The sequence below is a fragment of the Anopheles stephensi genome, chromosome 2, assembly GCF_013141755.1.
Source record: "Anopheles stephensi strain Indian chromosome 2, UCI_ANSTEP_V1.0, whole genome shotgun sequence".
In the NCBI taxonomy this organism is placed as follows: domain Eukaryota; kingdom Metazoa; phylum Arthropoda; class Insecta; order Diptera; family Culicidae; genus Anopheles; species Anopheles stephensi.
The window spans coordinates 69,477,165-69,499,246 of record NC_050202.1 but is presented as its reverse complement, the minus strand read 5'-3'; the positions used below and the strand labels follow the sequence as shown (position 1 = coordinate 69,499,246).

Genomic DNA, 22,082 nt, shown 5'->3' with positions numbered 1-22,082 from the left:
TCACTATTTGCGACCATTTAAAGCGTGCGCCTGGTACTTTACGTGAGACTTAGTGCTAGATATTTAGTAAAATAAATTAAATATTTGTTCCCGATATTTTTAACATTCTCAAAAACTAATTTTGTGGAATTTGTTAACATGAAGCTTTATGAAAAAAATTACAGGGAATTAGAATTTGTTCCGCCATCAGCTTATCAGCTTTCTGCGAAAAAACAAAATCGAAACAAAAAAATTGTTGCGAATTTCTTTGTCATAGATAGTGTTTCGATTTTGCAAAATTTCGATTCCAGCTAGGAGGAAGTAAAACCGGCACGAAATAATAAAAAATAAGATTACCCACACATCAATTTTTTGTTCGGAAATGTGTGTCTGTGCGGTTCTGTACCACGTGATGATCTTCAGCAATGTTGGTTATACGAATGATTGTGTGTGAATTCTTTGTTATTGGTATGCAGAAAAAAATTGCCAAATACTCAAATGCTTCATCCAAAACCAAACTTTAAAACAATCCTAATCAAAGGAAAGAAGAGGAAAGTGCACAGAGTGTTTTAGTTTTCCCAGAAAAAAAAGGAAACGCAAGGACTTCTGTTTGATGATTCGCATCCAATCAGTTTAACGGTGATAATTGGAGCTAATCTTTCATAGAATAATGGGTATTAAATTAACTAAAAGAGCATTTACGATCCTGCTGAAGGTCATAAGCAGTTACAGAAAAAAAATAATTCCGAGAAAATATTGAAAGTGAAATTTGTGTGACCGGTTTGCTTACTAGGCTTTACGGTGACGCAAAAATAATATCGTGGTTTTGTGTCTCGCAAAAACGCACACTTTAGTAAGTGGTTGCAGAAGAAGAAAAATACCCCAAAAAACCTGCCACGCTCGCCTCGTCGTAGTGTGCGCTAGTTCAGTGTGTGGTGTGTGATGATGATTATGATAGGCCGCACTGTACCTAGCGCGTGAGCTAGTTCGCGCCCTGTCGATGATGACGGTGTAGTAGTTGCGATGGCCCGGCACCCCGGTTTCCCGGTTTGCGCTTTTTTTTTTCGCTCGCCTCCTGTTGCCTCCTCATTTTGTTAATCACCGTGTTTTACTGTGTACTGCTGTGTGTTTTTTTTGCAATTCAACCTTGTGCGAACAGTGACGGTGGAATCGGTGGTGTGCATGTTTGTGTGCGAGTTGTTTCGGCTGTTCATACCCTCCCGTTTGGACATTGACTATATTTACTGCCCCTGGTGCAGGGGAGAGTTGGAGCGGGGTGAAGGAGGAGCCGTGTGAGTAGGTTACACAGATGTGTGATACTAAGCAGAAGAGGGTGGCTTGTGTGATAGTGGATGAGTAAGGAGAAGGAGAGGAAGGAGGTGAATGGACGAGGGGGAGGGGGAGTGCTGCAAGCCGAAATACAAACCAAGCCCACGTTGATAACACAGCCGAACGCGGGCAGCAGTGTGCGGAGCGCCAAAATAGTAAAGCAAAGAAAACACAGACCCGGGCCATTATTATCTGCGGTGCTAGACCACTTTTCGGCCGGACGCTGTTTCGCGAAACGCGTTTTTAGTGACGGTTGCGCACGTAACTGGGACGCTGCTGCTGCTGCTGCTGTAGTTTGCTGCAACGCTGTGTGGGGCCTTGTGGGAGTTTCGGCGGGGATAACGGGAGTCACGCCGTTCTCTCGGTCGAAAGTGAAAACGGTCGGTCCTTTCGCATCGAGCGCATTCCAGAGTGCATTTTGTGGTAGACGAGACATCAATTCTTCAGTGGTTTCTATTTTTATTCTGCATTGCAATTCCGTTACCGTTCGAATAAAGCAAACTGAAAACACCTGCATAAACAGGGCTCGGAAACCGAATTCGCTCGGGGTGGGACACAACATTTCAAATCGGAAACTACCAACTGATCCTGCTCACGGGGGATAAGCAATCGGTTCGCAGTTGAATTCTCAATTTTTGGGAAGCAATTTGGTAACGATTTTGTTTTTGTTTGTGTGTCAATAGTAGGCAACCGTTATCTTATCGGTTGAAATTAATTTTGCACGGTGTGATCGCACGAGATCGCGATAGATTTTTTTTGGTTGCAAAGTAACCAACTTTATTAACGATTACGGGCGTGTGAGTAGTACTGAAGATGGGATGGTTTTATGCATTTTCCAATCGATCCACTAAATATTAAAATAGTTTGTAAAAAAAAATTAAAACAAATCCTAACCCAGCTTGAGATCGTTTTGTAGGTGGTATAGTTTTTCTTTCACAATCCGTTCTAAGATCTAGTGGCGCCCAATTCACTCAAAAGTGCTCGTGTGTGTGTGCGCGTACGTGCTTGTGTTGTTTAAATGAATAAAATCATATCACTAAGAAAGGGCAGCATTAAATTAGATGCAACATCGTTCGTGAATTGAAAAATCCGTGTCCCAGTGTGTGCCAACAGTGTGCCAATAAGCCTTCCCGGTTTTACACGCTTCTTCGGTTCGGTTCACGTCGGTCTACGGCTGATTAGCCGAGCTAGTTCCAAAATTTCCGACACCCAAAAGAGAAAAAAGAAAAAGTCTCCCGTCATCAAAATCGCTGCAATAAATCATTGCGGTGCGGTTGTGAGTGCGGCTGGGTGGAAGTTGTGTGGGCTGGTGCGGGAGCAAAGAAGTGTGTTGGAGTAAAGCGTGTGTAGCTACCCTATCGCAAGTGCATCGCTTGTCTTCGCGATAGGTTCTAGTGTGTGTGTGTGTGCGTTGTTGATGTGTAGCACAACCGAAAAGTATGCTTTGTGTCGAAGGCACAAAGCAACAACGGCGGCTGGCCGCTGATAAATTATCGATGCACACCAACAACGACGCAGAGGGTGGTAAAGGATAAAACATAACCAGGCTGCAAGTGTGCTGTGTACGTGTGTGCGTGCTAGTGGGCCAGTGTATTGTGATATTACAGCGAGGCAATAGAGTTGAAGGAATGTTTTAAAACTACAATCACACGCGTTGGAAGATGGGGAAAATGATCGAGCCAATTTAAGGGATGATTGGAACCGGTCTACGAACACATGTTGCAAGTGCTGCACACATCAATGCCGAACTCATGCATGAAACACACGAAAGTGCAACACGCTGGTTGCAACAGTAGCAGAGGTACAGAATTCTTATTTTAAGTAATTGGTTACATTATTATCCAGCTGACCAGATACCTTTGTGATCCGCTGTCGCCATTTTGTTACTGATACATTTAAATCTCACTCTTCAGGGCCGCAACTTGTCACGGCTTGTCGCAATTTTCTTCTTTTTTTTCTTGTGTCATACTTTTTGCAAATTTGCCTCTTTGCCGAAATACCATCGAAACTGCTCCCACCTTTGCCTCTCATTCCTCCCACCTCTCTCGGATTGATAACGTAAACTGCAAACTGATAGTCGGAAGCGGGCAATAAAATAAAAAAATACACGCACACACATGAACGAACACGAAAATGGTCGTTATCTTATCGATTGTGTGTGCACTGTTGTAGTGTTGTTGCGTTCCGGTCATTGAACGGATCCCGTTTCGCAAGTTTAGTACTAAGAGTTTGCGTGTCCACCTACCTATATCTACCGGTTAAGAATCCGAGGTTCACAGCCTTAGAGTCAGATGATGTGACTTACCTTTGTAAAATAGAATTGAGGTTAACCTGAGTCATCGGTAACGTTCAGCTGGGCAGAAAACGATTGTCAACATTATCTGTGTGTATGTGGAGCGCACAAGAAGTGAAAAAATGATTTTATTTCATAAAACATCATTTTTCAAGAAATTTCCCAACGATAAGGATGAGTTCACTTTGGCGAACACTTAACGGCGGGTGGAGAGTACATGTCCACGGAAGATACCGCCATTGATGCTATCTTTTCTGCAGCCTTTTACAGCAACCTTGAATGCGACCTTGCTCTATTTGCTGCCGGTAGAAACATCTGTTGTTTGCACCAATTCAATTGGGAACAAAACTAGAAAAACGAGTTGATTGTGGTGGATTTACGTAGTGCTTTACGAAAGCTGTCTAATGCTTGTCAAGTAATGCTAATGATTATATCGCGCTAAACAAAATCGTGTATTGAAGCTGGTGCTGGGAATAGCTTTAAAGCGTTCCCAAAAAAGAGAACTACTGTTGTAATAAATGTACTTTGAAAGACTGATATTATCGTCAATCACTTTGTAAATATCTCCAAAGTAAAGTCATCCATATTGATGCTTGTTTAATCTTTAGGATTTAAAATTCTCTGAATAAATGGAGAACTACAATTACAACTTTCATTTGCAGTGTATTTACCTTTTTTTCTGAAGAAGCTGTAGTCAACATTATACAGAAATATTAAAAAAAAGAAACTAAAAAGGATCTACCACAAAGGGTTTTATTCTTCTATCTGATGGCTGGAATGGGATGCGATACCCAATTCTGTCGTGTGAAGATATACAGCTGAAGTACTCCTACTCAACACCCAAATCTTAACTGATTACCGGTTAAAACGATAAATCCAAAAAAGGAATAAAAATCACATCAACGCACAAACCGAAGTCATTTTCCAGTTAATTGAAGGGTTTCACGGATTTAAAAGTTCTGACAGAGTTCATTACTCTATTTAGAAACAACCAAAATTGGATTGTTTGCCATGTAACGAGATAATCAGTTGCCAGAAGAAAAAATCTTGGTGTATTTTTTCATATTTAACAAGAATTTTATTTTATTTCAAAGTGTGAATGAATTTTATTTTATTTTTGACACCACTTACACGATTTCACAAATTTTCATGTGAGCTTTATATTCAATATTCATCGCATCTGTAACACCAACAACGATGAGTGCGCCTGGTCGTTCATGTGCGATCTCACAGCTGCCAATTGACCTTCCGGTATGATTCCAGTGTCAGCTTTCAAGGCACGTCCATCAGCTGAGCCAGGGCTCGTGGAAAGGATATTTGAAAAACAAATTGCAACGCGTATACGTTCCTTTTCACTTCGACGTGCGAGTGGCGAAGGTTTATCGTATGCATGCTACATGTTGCATGCATATCGTCACATCGTTCTGCTTTCGTCAGTCAAACGCTGGGACGCTTTCTTTTTGTTTGTGAGTCTTTCTTCATACACATACACACACAAACACGCAGGAGGAAGTGTGTTCCGGTGAAAGAAGAAAATTCCCACCCGGCGTGGGATGAGCAGAAAGAGGATAAAGTTTGTCTAGCGAACGATAGCGAGCGGTGTCGGTGTTGAAGGCATCACCGATTCACACATGTGTATGACCATACGCCGAGAAGCGATAACATAACCGTTCGCCGTCGACTGGCGCACTGCCACATGGCCCAAACAAAATTATCAAGACTGGGGAGGGTGTGGGTGGGCCATGAGCATTGGGTGGAAAATCCACGGACACGGAGGTTCGCTAGATTCCTAGAGCGAGTACTATGGGGTGAGAAAACGATTTTTTTCCGCTGTGGAGCACGGTTGTAGACTTACCAGATGCTGTATAGGTATGTGATAAAATGCCAAAAGAGAGGGAGAGAGAGAGAGAGCCATGACTCGGACCGTCTATCGTCAGAGAGCTCAAAGCCACCGGCAGAGAGCGAGAACATTTTCGGCACGGTTTTTACTGCCGGGGTAGATCGGGTTGTCCACCATAAAGCCACCCTCCAGTTTCCATCCCACGACCCAGCAAGCGTGCGTGTATGTGTGTTTGGCTATCGTTTGCTAACACTGCACCCGGTGTGTGGACGCACGTGGTCGATGAAAAAGCATGTGAAGCAGCAATGGGGAAGGAAATAAGAATTTTACTCCTTTTTTGTACCCCCGTTTTTCCACGTGGTGTGTCTGTGTGAATGTTTGTGTACCGTTCGACGATGCACCTTTCCAGTGGCTGCCAGCTGGTAGAGCAAAAAAATTCCACCCAAGTGTCGTTTCTCCCGGGTGGTACCTTTCCCTGCATTGGGCTGCTCGGATTGGGTTGGAAAATGCAAAATGCGATTGCGATCTTTTCTTTTTGTCCAGCTGATGCTGCGCTCCGTAACCGTGTCGTATGCTCCACGTGGTCGGTTACTAGCGAGCAGAGGACCAACGCTAAAAGAAAGCAAAACCATATGCACACAAACATATAGAGAGAGCGTACGGTAGATGAATGCAGTCCGCTAGAATCGTTGCTTCATGGCCGTTTCACATGTGACTAGTTCCTGGGAGATGCTGGTCGGCATAAAACACACACCCACGTGTCTGCGTACATGCTACTGAAAGCATGTGTGATACGGTGGTAGCGTTGCTGCAATCCTTCCGTCGAACTGGTGGCCGCGTGGCGATTCCTCGCAAAAGTGTGTGGAATGTGCAACTAGTTTCTCCCACTAGCCTGGGCGATGTGGGTGGGATTCCTACCGCTTTTCCCGATCGCCTTGCTGACAGTGGAATGTGATGCATTTCTTTTTCACTTTCAATCGCTCGACATTGAAACGGAAATAAGGACGTGTTGGTGCACATGGTTGCTCACTTTTTGCTGTCCCGCATGTCTTTAGAGCGTACTGTTTTGATAGTTTCATGTATGTGGGCTGATGCAAACTGGTTCATTTCGCAGTGTGAACATCATTTGAAGGTTTTTTTGCATAACGTGGCTTTAATTTATAAGCTGTTAGCGTAGCCTTAGGATAGCTATTAGAGCGATGGTCAATGTTTTTAATTGATCGTAGCCTTTCGTTTTCTTCTCAGAGTGAAATCCCATATTGATGACAATTAGTAGGTTCAAAACTTATTTATGTTTCAATACTCTTTTGTTAAGTGTTATCTTTAGGTTCATTGTATTATATTATATTATTTATTTCCATATTTGAGCGTATGCTATTAAGACAGTTATTTTGGCACGATCATTTGTTATTTAATGACGATTAAATGAATATAAAATTAAAACGAATAAGAACTATGAAAACAATTTTTTTCCAATCATCCATGTTTTGTTCAATCCTGAACGACTCTATTATATTACTACAATGATAAACAATTCTATGTTATTCTTTGATTGCTGAATTTTCCTACAATTATTTCGGTAAAACAAAAACCTGTAAATGTATCATATGAAACAAGTGATATTTTTAAATGCGATTCCTCTTCAAAAATAAGGGACATGATCGTTCAATAATACAGAAATTGAAATACAACTACAAATATGTTATCCTCCAGTCTAGTTTATGTGAGCTTACTGTGAAGAATATTAACTCAACATGATGAGGAAAGCCAGGGTTTTATTTTAAACATTTTCACACCGAACAATCACGGATCGTACACGCTCGTTGCATTACCATATACAACACTCGCATATTACCACACACATGCTCCTGGAGCTTATGCTGCATTTGAAAGTGAACCGCAGCAAGAGAGACCCACCAGCAGCGTGCAAGCAAAAATAGCAGCCACGGCAGCATGATGCAGAACACTTTTGCAAGCATACACCGTGTTGGATGGATGGCCCCCGGTATGTACGGTTCTTGCCGTCGGTTGGTCGGTCGTTATGCTCGTACCGTTGGATGTGGCTGACCTTCACCTTAACCTAGTGCAAAACACGCGCATCGGACCAAACGGTCGATTGCCTTTTGCATCGTCGTCGTCGTCGTCGCCGTAATCGCGCTCCGGTGGCATTCTGAGCGATATTTTCTACCTCTTCTGCTTTATCGTGCAAACCCACCACCATCACCATTAACCCCCATCAACCCCACCGCTGTCTAGGCGTTTGTCTGGCTGCTAGACGGCAAGCGACGACGACGACGATGACGACAACGAACCACGTTTCCTTCTTCCTTCCGGCCAACTCGTCTGGTTTGGCGTTTTATATATAGAAAGCGAGAGTGAATCTAGTGAATAAGAGTGGCAGTGGAGTCGGTCCACAATTTACTGTGCCAACGCTATGGCCACCACTTGTGGGCCACCGTTCGCTGGCTGCATGTGTCTTCGCTTGACGCTAGCATAGTTTTTATTTCGTCACCTTTATCCCGCTCGGCTTCGTCCCGTTTGTCCCGCAGCTATGGAGTGCAGCCGCTTTGTATGTTGGCGTTGCTCGTTTTTGACTACGGAACACTACGGGGAGGAACACATTGCAGACGTCGGTGCGTGTGAGTTTGCCTACGATTATGCCATCCAGGCACGTCAGTCAGTATGATGATGTGAATCAGTTCGTCGGGCGTTCGGTTTTGAAGTGTTAATTTGATTTGTTTGTGCATTTGCAAGCCTATTTGAAGAGCTGAAGGGTTGGTTTAAAATGTGAAACAAATCAACTTCATTTGTTATGCTAATGATACCTAATAAAATAGCAATACGGCCAGGCCGTTCGTTATGAATAAAAAAAATGATACCTAATAAAATGATTTCTATTACTTAGGACTTTTTGAACAAATTATCAATAAAAAGATTAAAAATTTTATACAATAAATGTAAAAAATACTTAAAAGCTTCTTTTAAAAGGTTTTGTGTTTTTCTTAGTAATTGTATCTCAACACAAAATATAAATATAAATGTATCTCAACACATTATTATCGATAATATGATAATATTCAATCGAAGTTCTCAAGTATATCACTGATATGCTCGACCATTTTTTTGACACAAAAAAAATTGTTACACATTCTCACCTGATTCGACCTCTTTGTGACAGCCATTTTGTCTAAGATCTACCGACCTTTAAGAACTTGTTGAGCTAGGTAGCTTTTAGAACTTGTAGAGCTAAGGCGACTGGTTCAAACTTTAAGATATAGAATGTGACTTCGACGTTTTCTTTCTTAAGTGACTGTTCCTTAAAGGACTACGTCAAGTTCTAGCAATTCTTATCATTGCTATAGTTTTTAATACATGGTGTACAATGGTGACGAGAAGATCTTCGTGGATTCAGTTATTTCTGTGTAAAATATTTTAATGCCATATGACCTCCGGATATCATTTAATATTCGGAATGTACCCTCGTACACAGCACTGATTACCAAGCCAGTTAGAGGTTAAGGAAGTCAAGAAGTGCTCATCACAATATCACTTGTAGTTCCAAGATAGAACCAAATAACTAGAAAGACCTCCTAACTTTCTAGTGCTGGAGAAGCAATAGGAGATTTACTCTCCCAGTAACGCGAACCGCAGGACTATCCACCAAATAGACTCCCATTCGAATTCCGTTGTGAAACTAACCTTCCCCGAAGATGGGACTTAATTTCTTCTCAATATTAAACTCAACCTTAACGTATTTTTTTTCTATTCTTGTGACACATACTCTTCTGTGCCGTAGTGATCGTGCCTAGTAATATTGAAGGCGTACGGTGAACGTTCTGCCTAAGTTCGCTACATTGTGGCTACTTTATAATGCTACAAGTGAATTTGTTTACGATCGCTATTTAATGTATCTGATAGATTCATAAACAACACGCCTATCGCGTGAATGCGTTGGTGTGTGTGTGTGTGTGTGGGTCCGTGCCTAATTGTTTCATCAGCAAATCCCTCTTATGCATTAGATTTCCAGCGTTGAAATTTGCTGATCGGTCAAATTTTTTTTTTCAATTTTTCCTTCCATTAGTTTGGGTCACCCTCAAGAAATTGAAGTGTACCCTTCTAGTTCGGGTTTAACGATGCGTCATCGAAAATTTTGTAGCTTGCCCCGCTTCGCTACTCTCGTAGCATTCTACTGTTCCATTTTGCTGATTATGTTTCGTTCGATAATCACACATATCGCTGTTAGAGGTTGTCCGTGGTTGTAGCTCGTTAACAACTAGAACTATATCGGTTTCTTTCCAGTCCAGTCCAGTCTACACACACGCGGGCTGCGACATAGTTTTACATTGTCCTGAACGATTGCTGCCCGCCGGAAACACAAAAAGTCTATTTCGGGCTAGTCAGTGTCGTTTGCTTAAGAAAGTCATTCAAAACTGTACCAGTGACTAGTGCACAGTGTGTAAGGAAGTTGTTGGGAAACCAATTTAAGATTTGCATCTTTCTTGTGATAGGTAATCTAGATCAATTTCGTATTTGATCGAAATAATACCCCGGCCGTTTTTTGTGTGTGCATTTGAACCAGTTGAAAGCCGGGTTACACTTAATCGATTAAAAATAACTGCAGTGCATTTAAAAATTCGCATTGCGATGAGGATTTATGTGCGAAAGATATTCATGCCGGACGCCAGAAAGTGTGTGCACTCTAGGCACATCATAAATTGTACGCCGTGCACAGCGATGGTACCAGGGATTATCTATATCTATGTACTCGGTGACATAGGCGATGCATAGGAGAAGATTTATCCGCGTGAATCGGTGAACATAATGCACACAGATACACCGAAGGAAAACTGAAATGGTGCCCGAAAAGCTCGAAAATTGTGGGTTTTGCACTCTGTCGTGCCGTCTATTGTGTGTGAGTGTTTTAAAACGGTTGCATTTGTCGGTTGATTTATGATGCAGGATTTAACCGTGCACTTAATGATTCAATCAGGCACAGCAAAGCAGCGCAACAAGAGGAAGAAAAAAAAAACACACAAATCTGCGGCAGCGTTTGTTATAATGTTTACCGTAAATACGGTGGTGATCTATGAGAGATATTTTTTATTAGCTTCCTTCATATGAATGTGTTGGTTTTGAAAATAGAGTGTGGATATTGTTTGCTGCAATATTTAAGTGTCAAGTGTTAACTTGAGAAGTATTATCTTGTGAGTAATATTTGCGTCAGGCAACGATACTCCTTCAGTAACACGGCTAAAGCCCGAACTGTTCGACCAAAAATTTTTTCATTTAGCCTCAAAGTTGTCAAAGTTGATCGTTGCGTACCCATCTCTAGCTATATTTACCCGCTTATCTCGCGTTTATTTAGGTATTCTATACACGCTTCATATTACTTCCTTATCAAACATTGCCTTGGAGAGATACTTAACATCTCCACTATTTAACTAAAAATTCAGAATTTTTGCATTAAAGCTGTGTTTTCTTTTCTCTTCCTTATTCTCCATTCCAGATTACTCATATCAGCTCGTAAACGTTAGCAAGCACATTAGCGAATAAGCGGCGGTGTTCCGGTGGAAGCAGAATCCGTACAAAGTATAACACAATCAAAATTCACAATAACATAGATTACAGTGCAAACAACACAGACAACAACCATGGTGGACACGCAGCACTTCTGTCTGCGATGGAACAACTACCAGAGCAGTATCACGTCCGCCTTCGAGAACCTGCGCGATGATGAAGACTTTGTCGATGTGACGCTCGCCTGCGACGGGCGCAGTCTGAAAGCACACCGGGTGGTACTATCCGCGTGCAGCACATACTTCCGCGAGCTACTGAAGGTACGTACTCATCTGGCGGTTCGACAACAATCAAATGAAGAAACAAAACTGATTTATTGAACACTTTGACATGGCAATTCAAAAACATATCTAGACGTTCATTTGAAAAGATTCAAATTTGACTGTGCTAGAGTTGATCCCAGGTTTTGGAAAGCTCATGGATACGGCTTTTTAATAGCCTCTAGTACAAGCAAACTGTTTGGTAGCTATTTCCAAACCTCCCAACTCTTCTAATCTTCACTTTGACTCTATGAACTCGGGAGATCCTGTGCCTGCCACTCAGTCTTAGGTCCTAATCGGCTTCAAATGTCCCTCCGCAGTGGTCCTAATCGGCTTCAAATGTGGTCCTAATAATTAGGCTTCAAATGTCCCTCCGCAAGCTTCGTATCCCTAGCTACGTCTCCTGACACTTCTTCCGTGTGCATATCTACATTATCCTTACATTGCTCTTTCCCTTACCTCCGTATACACACCAGAGCACACCATGCAAACATCCGGTGATAGTGTTGCAGGATGTCGCGTTCACCGATCTGCACGCGCTGGTCGAATTCATCTACCACGGTGAGGTGAACGTGCATCAGCGATCACTCAGCTCCTTCCTGAAGACGGCGGAAATTTTAAGAGTGTCCGGCTTAACACAGCAGCAAGCGGAGGAAACACATGGTGTAAGTGTTGGGCGCTTGGGTTGACCGTGCCGACGTCTCTCGTTACTAACCGACCGTCCGGACTTTTTCCCAAACCTAGATACATACATCGCTCGGTGCGAATCTACCCTCGGGCGTCGTTCACCATCCGATCTACCCGGACAAGATGCTGGACGATTCGCTGTACGTGTCGCAAGGTGCATCTCCTCCGCCACATCTTGCCAACCTGCACAATAGCTCCTCCCCGAGCAGTGGGGGTGGCGGCGGCGGTGGAGGTGGTGGAGGCAGCGGTAACAGCAACGGTGCGCCGATGGTTAATCAGCTGCTGAAGCGAGCGGCCGCCGCGGCTGCCCTCCGAAGGGAACGCAACAATTCGGCCCATTCGGACGAGATGGCCCTGAAGCGGCACCGAATGTCGGTGGACAGCAATGGGCCGACGAATGCGCGAGATCTGGACGTGATCTGCAGTACGCCCCAGACGACGGCGACCGACTTTTCGTCGAGCGCCTCGAAGCAGCACATCAATTTGCCATCGCCCCAGGGAAAGGATCAATTGCGGCAACAGGACAGCTTATCCGGTCATGCAAACAGTGGTCAGTAGCCAATGCTCAAAGGGAAGCGTTTCGTGGTTCGAATATGCATGTAACTCGCTCTCTCTCTCTCTCTCTCTCTCTCTCTCACTGCTTCCAACAGGCAACAACAACAGTTTCTCCATCAACAGCTCGAGTAACTTAATAAAAAGTAGTATTAACAACAATAACAATAACATCAACAACAACAACAACTTGAACAACAACCTGTTGCACAGCAAGGAAAACAGTAGTGGCGGCGGTACGGTCGGCGGCGGACTGTGCGGTTCCGGCAGCATGCCCACGTCGCTCGGCACATCGAACGGCAGCAACGCGGGCAGCCTCTGTTCGGCGGAAAAGGAAAGCCTAGCGTCCTCGCCGTCGGAACGTTCGGCCGAGGATGTGAAGTCGGAACCGCTCGAGCTGCTGTGCGGCACGGGCGGCGACCACGAGAACAGCTCCGACTCGGTGACGGACGATCATGGCGATCTCGTCAAGAGAGGACTGGACGTGAAAGGTTCCCTACGGTAAGTAATGCCCAAAAGAGGTTGCTCCCCGGGTGTGGCAGTCGATAATGGTGTGTTGGATTTTCTACCGATCTAGATCACCAAACGATCATGAGCTTGATAGCAATATGCATCACCACAGTGGGGCCCAATTCCTCATGAACGCGAGCGAAAATAAGCTGTTTCCGACGCCACCCCAGTTTAACTTTTCGATGGCAGCACTAGCAGCAGATCCCGCAGCGTTGGCAGGTGAGTCGCGTCCTCTTCAGATATTGTACATAAATTAGACGAAATGCCCTTATTGCCTGCGCCTTACAAACGATTTTGAGATATTAATGCACACGTCCATTGTCTTGTTTTGCGTCACAGGATTTAGCACCCAGGCACTGCAAGCGGTAGAGTTGGCCGGTTCGCCACAGGGTAAGTTAGTTTGCACACAATTTATTTTGTTTTCGTATATAAATATAAACATTTTTTTTGTGTACTCAAAAAAGATACTTTGTTCTGAATTCTGAATTTCTCAAAACGAGCCAACAAAATTTTATACATACATCGACTACTATCTTTCATAAACTTTCTTATTTTATACCTTTTTTTTAAACCATTTTACAAACGTTATATATTTTCCATTTTCCAATTGAAACCAAATTAAAACCAAAGCAAAAGAAGCAACAAAAAAAAGTATTACCAACAAACCAACAAACAAACAAATGAAATTAAAACAAAAAACCACAATCAACCAACTATATACTAACACTCTGAACATATCCCCTCTTTGTTAACTTTGCTAACAAATGTTTTTTGTTTTGTTTTGCAAAACAGCGGGAAAATATGGACTTTTTGTGTGTAATGTGTTTTGTTATTTCCTTAATTTTTTTTTCTAAACTCCAATTACCAAAATTATTCCATTAAAACTGTTTCACATTTACATCGGAAACAGAATCTTATAGCAACGACCAAAGTCGAAGCATAATGCAAAAAGCTTGCATTTTCATCTAAATTTGTTTTAAATTTTCTGTTTTTGCTCATAAATCTCGTTACACACATTAACTGGTTTGCAACAAATCTAGTTTAAAACAATACATAACACCCTAAATTTTGTGTATGTTTGTGTGTTTTCGCTCGATGATCTGAAACACATCCTGAACAGAACGAGTCTAGTTTCCAATTCCATATTTTCTTCCTACTCTTTACTCTTTACTACTACCACTACTTACTAACCAGTAAATGCTTATAACGGATATCTACTGTACACAAATAAACGAAACTGTTGGAGAACTTGAAAGGCAAAATTTTACCACCGACGACAATGTGCCAAAAACAAAAACCAAACAAATCAAACAAATTAAACATGTTTACAAATTGGGTTTGTTGTAACTTATTGTTTCCTCACGAAGCATATTAAAATTGTTTTTCTGTTTTGTTTTCCAAAATTGAACGATTTTTTTTTTAAATATCTCAACCATGTGCTTTGGCACAAGGCTCTACTTAAACGATACTTTTAGATTGTTTAATTAATATTCATCGTAACATGGATGAAGTATGATTGCGGTGATGTGATTTTTTAAATACATACACACACATCCACTCCCTGAATTACCCACCCAAACAAAGAGTTAGTGGCGACTAACCAACAACGTGCTTAAAGGCCTCATTAAAAAATACAACAAAAACCTGCAACGATTGTTAAGAGCTATCTAACGAATTTTGTTTATTAAAATGAATGGTTTTACAAGCGAAAAACAAAGACCGCACCACGTGCGTCTGTGTGTCAAAGTTTCTTTTTTTATTTATCAATTTTTTGTTGTGCAAAATCAATTGAATCATTTTGAAATTGTCTACTCATGTTTGCTTTTCTTCATTATAAGTTGTGTGCTGTTTTGGATACATATATATCACCTGTTTTTTATTTCACCGATGTGTGTGTGTTTTTTTTTCTTTCGTTTTGTTGCTCTACTTACTGACTAGTGTAAGAATGTAATAACTGTTGTTTGGTATAAATATTACGTGTTTGATCGTGTTTATACGTCGTTGTTGTGTGTCTTTATTTTTGGTTTAAGTTGTCCAAAACTCAAATACTATGCAAAAGCCTCTAAATGTTTTCTTTTTCTTCTAATATACGTACCATTCATTTAACAGCAATCAAATCCAAAATTAATGCTGCTCCGCAATGTGTTTTTTTTTTAATATTTTGTTTGTTAAAAGTGAACATTGTTTTGTTTGGACATTGGAAAGCATTTCGTGCATTCACTCACTCTACCTTTGCAACCCACCGACATACGACACTTAACACTTACGGACGTTCTGTTCTACCGGTACCGGTCACCACTGCGTACTACTTACTGCTCCATTTTGCTATATACTTACTCACACCCCCAGCCTACCACACTACAATACTAAACCACTAACACCACTGTACCTGTTACCACTATTAGTACCTATTACTACTACCACTTTTACCATCTCTTTTACTACTACTGCTGCAATCTTTTGCCAATTACCAAAACGGCTGCCACTGTTACTATTACTGTACTACTACTATTACTTTTACCACTATTACTACTTTTTTACCAGAAAAGCAAAAAAGAAACTATTGTCAGTCGAACGAAGTGCTTTCGTTTTTCATCACTTTTGATATATCAACTGTTGGTGCCCGCCCAAAATTTTTGCTATCTAAAACTGAAAAACCAAACGATCGAATTCGAACGATAATCGAACCATCAAAATCGATAAGGCTTTATTGGTTTTTGTTTTTTGAAAATTTTAATAAGAAACAACAATTGGATTGAGTACCGCTGAGCAAAACTAAGAAGCAAAAAAAAACCAACGAACGTATAACAAAACCGGACCAAAGAACAAGAAACACAAAACAAACAAAGCAGCAAAAACAAAACAAGAAATAGTAACACGAGCAAACATTCAACCGGACAATTTGTACAAAAACAAACAACCAAAAGGCACAAAATCTCTAGAGGTTTGGATTGTATGCAACTACGCTGTGTATACTGGTTATTATTGTAATTATTATTTTATTATTAGTTCATACGTTTATTCTGATAATTGCTGTAAAAAAATAAAAAACAACTATCCCGCTCCACCCCCCAAAAACCACGGACACGGAAACCTTAACCTTAGTAACAAAATCAGGAATCGCTATGGAACAAACAATAATCATAATTCTATAGTCTTAAGCAAAACAAAACAGTACGTTGGGAGATAACGATTGGATGTAAACACGAAATTAAAAAAAAAAACAAAATCAAAATTATTATGTAAGAATAAGGGTGTGCAAACAAGTATGCCCAAGCAAACCTATTAAAACCACACTGTATATATGGGTGGAGATGTTGGGCATCGTTATGTAATAAGGTATTATTAAACCACGGCCGTCGAATACACACTTATCCCCAAACGGTGTATGTACAAGGGCGAGACGAAAAAATTGGAGCTAAAATTGCAAACTGTCACACCCAGCAATTGCGTGTCATGTAAAATTCGGTTCGGAAAATTGGTTCAAAATTAGCTTATGTCCAAAGATGAACTTGGTTCTTACTGACACTTAAATGCTGTGCCTCAAAATGTGGTAACTCCAAACAGAAATACCAAGCCCACTTGTACAAACACACTATTGCTGTAAATATTAGTATGTAGTTCTTACACGATACGGTTAAGCTTAAGAAGCTTTGGATAAAGTTGCTTGTATGATTGATAAAGAGAGAGAGAGAGAGTAAACAAACGATGGAGCACGTACATTTGCAAAAAAACAAAAGGAACAAAAGTCACGGGATTGAAAACTTACCTCCTCAAAGTTAAAATTGGGGATTGAAATAATTAAAAAAAATTGGGACAAAATATGCAATTTGGATGTCAAGAGATAACCGATGGAAGATCTTCCCTATCACACGAATCATTTTCCTTCATTATTCCGTCCTATTCGTACTTATGATTACTTGATAACTTCGCCACCTAATAACTTCACTGCTGTTGGAATGTTTCAAGAGCAGGATATGTCCCATCATGTCCTCTGGAGCTTCATGAGCAACTCGAACACCTAGCTGATCTGTTTTCGAAAGGTTTTAAAGGTTGGAATCTTGAACCCTCGAAACCATCGCTTCTTGTACTTCACGTCAGTTTGCTCTCGGTTCCCTATCACGTGTACTATATCGGTGTGAGTGGAGCAAGAATTGAGCCTAGTGTAGATCACTCTAACGGCAATCCTACATCCCCTTTCCCAATGTACACAATCACCCCTTCGTCTCTCACCAAGGTTTTTTTATCGATTCGTCAGCTTCACTACACTTCAGAGCAACTTTATCGCTTGTTTTAGTTGGTTTTGTACTGTTCACACACAAAACACAGGGTACAATATACATATTAGACTTCCCTCAGATAAATAGTTCACCCCCTCCTCCCTCACGGTGAAGGTACTACCAGTTTCGCTAATATAGGTCGAGTGGGGGAAAAGAATGGGAAATTCATACAGGGAAAAGGAGTTTAATTATTGCTTCATGAATTTCTTTCCGATCCAGCCCCTGATACCATCCCTTTGCCTTGCTAACTCCTTCCTCCCCCCTATTCCTTCGGATCCGTCAACGCGAGTCGAAGTTTCGTTTGATTGTTTCATTTGTTTTGTTCGGAAGAAGGATTCGGTGAACGACAGAAAAAAAGCCTTTTTTTGTTGGCGTTGATTCTACGTGAAGCTCTAATATATGTTGCACCTCTCTTTATGGACTCTTCCGTCGTCAGGGCGCCTGACGACAAAATGTCTGCAATCGAACTCCCCGTACGCTGTCCATTCTGCCGAACTGCTCAATGCGTCTATCACACCACCACCACCATCATCATCATATCCCATCTCATCAGTGTTAGGCGAAGATTTCCGGTGCGATCCGTGTAACAAAAACCTTTCATCACTAACGCGCCTCCGACGCCACATACAGAACGTTCACATGCGCCCGACAAAAGAGCCGGTCTGCAATATCTGCAAGCGGGTGTACAGTTCCTTGAACAGTCTCCGGAACCACAAGAGTATCTATCACAGAAACATGAAGTACGCCAAAGACGACAAGAAGCTGGTGCAGCTCGCGGTCGGCGGCGGCGGCGGCGGCGGCGGTGGCGGTGGTGCTAATAACAGTGGTGGTAGCCCCCCGTCACCGGCCAACCCACCCATGCCACCCACATCACAGTCGCCTTCCAGTGCAAGCCATGCGTCCGCACATCACCCATCGTCCGCTACCATGCCCGGCAGTCCGATCGGACAGAATCGTCCCGGAGGTTACTATTAAACTAGCGAAAGCTGCACTGTCAGACGGGGAAAAAGAAAGAGAAGCGAGTTGACAGTTTTTCCGACAAACTAACGAGTTGGCAGGCATTTCTTTTGTTGTTGTTTTTTTTATTTTATTTTGGGAAACAAACATAGAAGTGGCAGAAAAAATGTTCCGTTTAGTTGCAACTAATTAGATAAGGTGTGCTGAGAGTACGACACGTCACTAGAAAAGAAGGGAAAAGGTCTTCTAAGGCTCTGAAGTGACAAAACGTAACTAACGAAATAGTACATGACAGCATGTTGATCATTGGCTGGCTTAAAACTTCCAACAAGAAACGTTTTTGCACTGAATTCTCTCTTTTAAGAAGATGGTAAGGCAAAACATTACGCTACTTAAGCAAAGTAAAAAAAAGAGCAAGATATTAATTAATCATAATTATAGTAAACACTCCCTCTATACACTATGAAAAGATATAACGAATTGTTATTGCATGAAGAGAATTTAATGGCTTTCTGCGTACCGAGCGGTACGCCACAAATCTGGGCCAGGGAAAAGTGGTGCGAGAGAAAGAGTGAGAGCTTAGAGAAAACAACCATTAAAAAACCACAAACACACGAAGCGAAAAACAGTTCTCGCAAACATTCTAATCATTCGCGGCCATTCCCCCCAATGAAAAGCAGTGGGTGTGTTTCTCTGTTCGGAATGTCGGAAGTTTGGAACACTAATACGCGAAAGTATCATCCCAACTACTAACACCAACCAAACCAACCAATCACACACACGCACACACACACACACCAAACGGGACATGTGACAATGTGTTTTAAAATTCGAACCACCCAAAATTGAACGAAATCGTGAGAGAGAAACCGAAAGGGTTCGATTGGAATCAATTGGAAAAAAACACTCAAACTCAAAAAAATGGACTCCCCTCCCTGATGCGACATATGTCTCCGCGAACTCATTTATGGTTTTTTTTTACTTTAATATAACGAATTGGAAATAAGAAATTGAGACACTATAGTGACCTTGCTAATGCTAATTAGGCTTGGAAAAAAAAATCTAAACGAAACAAAAACTGATTAAATTGATTTTATCTCATTTATTGAACCTCACTTTCATACCGACAACTCATGCCCTCCCCACAAGTGTGTTCTTTATCGTCATAACAATCAGTGGTAAGCCCTGTAAAACCGTAAATATGGGATAGGACACTTTTGGAGGTTAAATTTTACTCACAATCATTCCTATGTTTTGCAAGTATCCCTACCACCACTTACGAAGCCCCTAAAGAAGAAGTTAGGGAAGATTTTTTTTTGTTCTTGTTGGCACATTATTTCCTTCTTAAGTTAGCGTCGTAAAACAAACTATTGGCCGTTAGATTTTGTTGTTGTTGTAATTTGTTATTTTTTAAGTTTCTTACACGTAAACGCCTTTTTTCATGCTCCCATTCCCCTTCCAGATCCCTCGTATTCCTCCTACTCCTATTAAGAAATACATGTGAACCTCAAATTATAGCCCTGGGAAATAGTTGGACCGTACCTCGAATAATTCGGAGCAGAGTGGAAACATTTTTTTTCTCGGGAAAGTGCATCGTTTGACATGTCCCGCGCTTGTTTGTTTTTATAGCACAGTTGTTTGTTCGATTTAACAAAAATATTTCCCCAATTCAAAGCGTGTGGTAACCACCGCAACACCTCATCGATTTGCAATTCATGGAAATGATTTGCATTTCAATCGTTAAAATTCATAATATTTTGAATTGCATAAAAGAGAGGCACAGTGAGAGAAAAACAAAAAGATAGAACAGTGTTTCTAAATTATTGAAAAAGGGAAGGGCGGTGCAAACAATAAATCGCTTATGCATAGTAAAGCAAACCATGCTATAAAGTTGACCGAGCGCATTAACTCGATTGAATTAAGTGAAACAAAGGAAACGGGAAACAATCATAATCGAACAACAACACATGCCTAATCCGATTATTAAATCTGTACGGCTTGTTTTGATTGTCAAATACTTAGCAAAAAGGTTTGATAGAAAAAAACAGCAAGCAATCCTTTCCAAGAACTATAAATTATGGCACCTACAAAGCTAGCGGCAGCATAGTAGTTGACTCCAGCAAACAATTGATGTTCCTTTTTCGAAAAAAAGATATTTGTTCTAGTGTTTGGAATTTGAAGCTCATCCCACTCGTATTGCTCTCTCTCTCTCTCTCTCTCTCTCTCTATTTTGACGATTCTTTTGCTCCTATAATTAATTGATAGTGTCCAAACCTAGCGGACAAAATTTTATAGCAACTTGATTAAAATCGCTCTTTGTGGAGATTTTTTTTTTGTGTATTAGAATGTTCTGATAAATTGAACGTTTTGAAAAGAAATAGACTGAACAGAGCATAGTTTAAGGACTGTAACTTGGAACTGCTTCCAGTTTATGTCGTCCGTGTCATTGGTGCCTAATGTTATTCAATATGCCATAAGAAGCAAAAGATATTCACCATGTTGTACAGCTTTCATTTCTAATCGTGACTACTTATCCCACAATTTCCCCTATGCACGGGGGAAAAGCCCTCATCCTCCTCCCCCTTCCTCCTACCCTTCCCCGTAGTACCTTCCCCTCCCGATCCCCAGTGAACAGAGCGAAACAACAGCAACAACAAACAGCAACTTGGTTTATAACTCTTGTTCTAAGTACCATTTTACCAATCAATGTGTTTACTATGTGTTTTTTTCCCCACCCTTACTTTGTTATTGTTTTGTTTTTCTCTCACCTATCACCCCTTTTCCTTTTGTTTTCTTTTTTTTACTTTGTTACTATATTTCACGGATTGCTGATAACGATTTGAAAAATGGAAAATATAATAGCAACGTTTATACGTTTATATGTATATGAACAACTGTCCCAACAACTCCCAAGAAACTTCACACTATATTGGCATAAAACGCTCACGCACCATTCGGCCATGTTTTTGTTTATGTGTTTTCTTTTTTGTTTTAATTTTTCATAATTTCCTGTTCGTAATTTGTTGTCTAACGTTTCCCTATCCAATCGCAAAACGATCGATTGTCTAACGAAATTAGAAAAATCTACTCCCATAATCGGAATCCAAAACCAAAAATACCAAAACGGCAAAACGCAAATGATTGACAAAAAGTCGCACAAAATGGCTATCAAAATTCAAAATTTCAAAATTTTCCCCACCTCCTCCAAAAAGCGAACCAACAAAAAAAAACGGAAAACCTCCAACCAAAAACCAAAAGTCGATAGTTTGCTTGAAAGATAGAGTTCAATAAGTGTATGGAAATGTTTCTTTCTAACCACTATAACCTTACAAGTAGGCAAAATTACATTGATTTTTACTAAACAAAACAAGATCGAAATTATATACATATGGCAAACAAGTGGAAAACAAACCCATTCGAAATTAGCAAATTGAACATTGAAAAAACAAACCCACAATGCAAAATCGCAACACAAGCAACAACGCAAAAGTAAGTCACTATTGTCTCTCTTTTCTTTTTCCCGGTGCTGCTTATCGGTCGTATCACACGATATGTAATTGCACACGATATGCACGGTTAATATGCGCGGACGTTACTGGTTCTTCGATGGGCCACCGACCACAACCTACCAACACTGCGCGGTACCGCTCTGTATACTACTACCCCACTACTTCCACCTCTCTCCCCCCCTTCGTCTTTCCCCCCGGGGGTGGTGTATCTGTCTCTATGTGTGTGTGTGTGTCTGTGTGGTTGTGTGTTTGGTACGATCCTGGGCACATGGCTCCTTCGCGTCCCTCCCCCACACACACACACTGAAC

General features: G+C 41.2%; 1 protein-coding gene across 17 annotated transcripts in view; it reads left to right on the top strand.

The window, feature by feature from the left end:
* LOC118504541 (broad-complex core protein isoforms 1/2/3/4/5) overlaps positions 1–22,082 on the top strand; it is a 99,703-nt gene that overhangs the window by 66,025 nt on the left and 11,596 nt on the right. For 7 of the 17 annotated variants that reach the window (XM_036039130.1, XM_036039131.1, XM_036039126.1 and 4 more), the window contains 6 exons: positions 10,948–11,278; positions 11,755–11,943; positions 12,023–12,515; positions 12,616–13,018; positions 13,095–13,246; positions 13,367–13,417. In XM_036039130.1, the coding sequence (XP_035895023.1) occupies positions 11,093–11,278; positions 11,755–11,943; positions 12,023–12,515; positions 12,616–13,018; positions 13,095–13,246; positions 13,367–13,417 (1,474 nt within the window). In that variant the 5' untranslated portion in view covers positions 10,948–11,092. Of the gene's footprint in view, positions 1–932; positions 1,689–2,224; positions 3,110–9,672; positions 9,950–10,147; positions 10,354–10,947; positions 11,279–11,754; positions 11,944–12,022; positions 12,516–12,615; positions 13,019–13,094; positions 13,247–13,366; positions 13,418–17,860 lie in introns of those variants that run through there. The other 10 variants (XM_036039135.1, XM_036039117.1, XM_036039118.1 and 7 more) reach the window with 7 other exon arrangements.